This window comes from Olea europaea, chromosome 10, assembly GCF_002742605.1.
Source record: "Olea europaea var. sylvestris chromosome 10, O_europaea_v1, whole genome shotgun sequence".
Classification (NCBI taxonomy): domain Eukaryota; kingdom Viridiplantae; phylum Streptophyta; class Magnoliopsida; order Lamiales; family Oleaceae; genus Olea; species Olea europaea.
In genome coordinates this window covers 35,365,270-35,366,156 of record NC_036246.1, presented here as the reverse complement: position 1 = coordinate 35,366,156, position 887 = coordinate 35,365,270, and the positions used below count along the sequence as shown (strand labels likewise).

The 887-nt window shown below is 43.5% G+C and overlaps 1 protein-coding gene across 1 annotated transcript in view; it reads left to right on the top strand.

Moving 5' to 3' along the window:
- LOC111400586 (RNA-binding protein 7-like) overlaps positions 1-582 on the top strand; it is an 8,066-nt gene extending 7,484 nt beyond the window's left edge. Inside the window, exon 4 of the mRNA XM_023027993.1 lies at positions 350-582. Within this exon, the coding sequence (XP_022883761.1) occupies positions 350-582 (233 nt within the window). The remainder of the gene's footprint in view (positions 1-349) is intronic.
- Positions 583-887: the final 305 nt, after the last annotated feature.

Below are 887 nucleotides of genomic sequence, written 5' to 3'. Positions count from 1 at the left end.
AGCTTAGTTTATAAGGCTCAGCCAACCCACGTAGCTGGTTGGAAATCACTTCAAATTCTGACTTGTAGGCTTCTACTGTGGACGTTTGCTTCAACCGTGTTAGGTCTGCCATAGGGTCTTCAAATGCAGATGGGCCAAATCTAGTTTGAAGGGAAGTTAAGAATCCCTCCCAACTAGTTATCCCACCCGTAGCTTCTAAATCTTGATACCAAGAAAGAGCCTTCCCTTCCATGTGGAATGAAGCCAGAACCAACCTATGTAGAGGGTTAGTTTGGTTGTAGGCAAAAAACTGATTTGCCCTATAGATCCAACTCTTAGGATCCTCTCCATTAAAACGAGGAAAATCCAGTCTGGCAGAACGGACTTGAATACCTCCCAAATCTTCAACGGGTTGAATGTGGGCTATGGGATTCGAATTTACTTGTTGACGTGCACTGTTTATGGGTTCTGGTTCTTCTACTTTTTTGCCTTGCTGCTTCACAAGAGTGGCCATATGACTGGAGAGTGTCTGCATCTGTTGGGTTAAAGCCTCCATGGTCTATTGGTGCTCTGCTTGAAATTGCAAGAACCTCTGTTCAGTAGCTTCCTGTTGCGCCACCTGAGACTCCTTCAGGTTGGCGATTGCCTTCTCCAATTACGTATTCCTGGTCTCCATTAAAGGACAACCTGGCTCTGATACCAAAATGTTAGGAATCAACTTGATATATGAGTGAAAAAGAACAATGAATGCTGAATCATTTCGAGGGGATTCACCTCCAAACACCTGTGATGGTGCAACTTGCCAGATAGATGCCTTTTTTCATATATCTTCAAGGTTAAATACAAAACAAATGACCACAACTTCCAGTTCCCCACGTCTTCCTCTAACAGACTCTACTTCAGAAAAA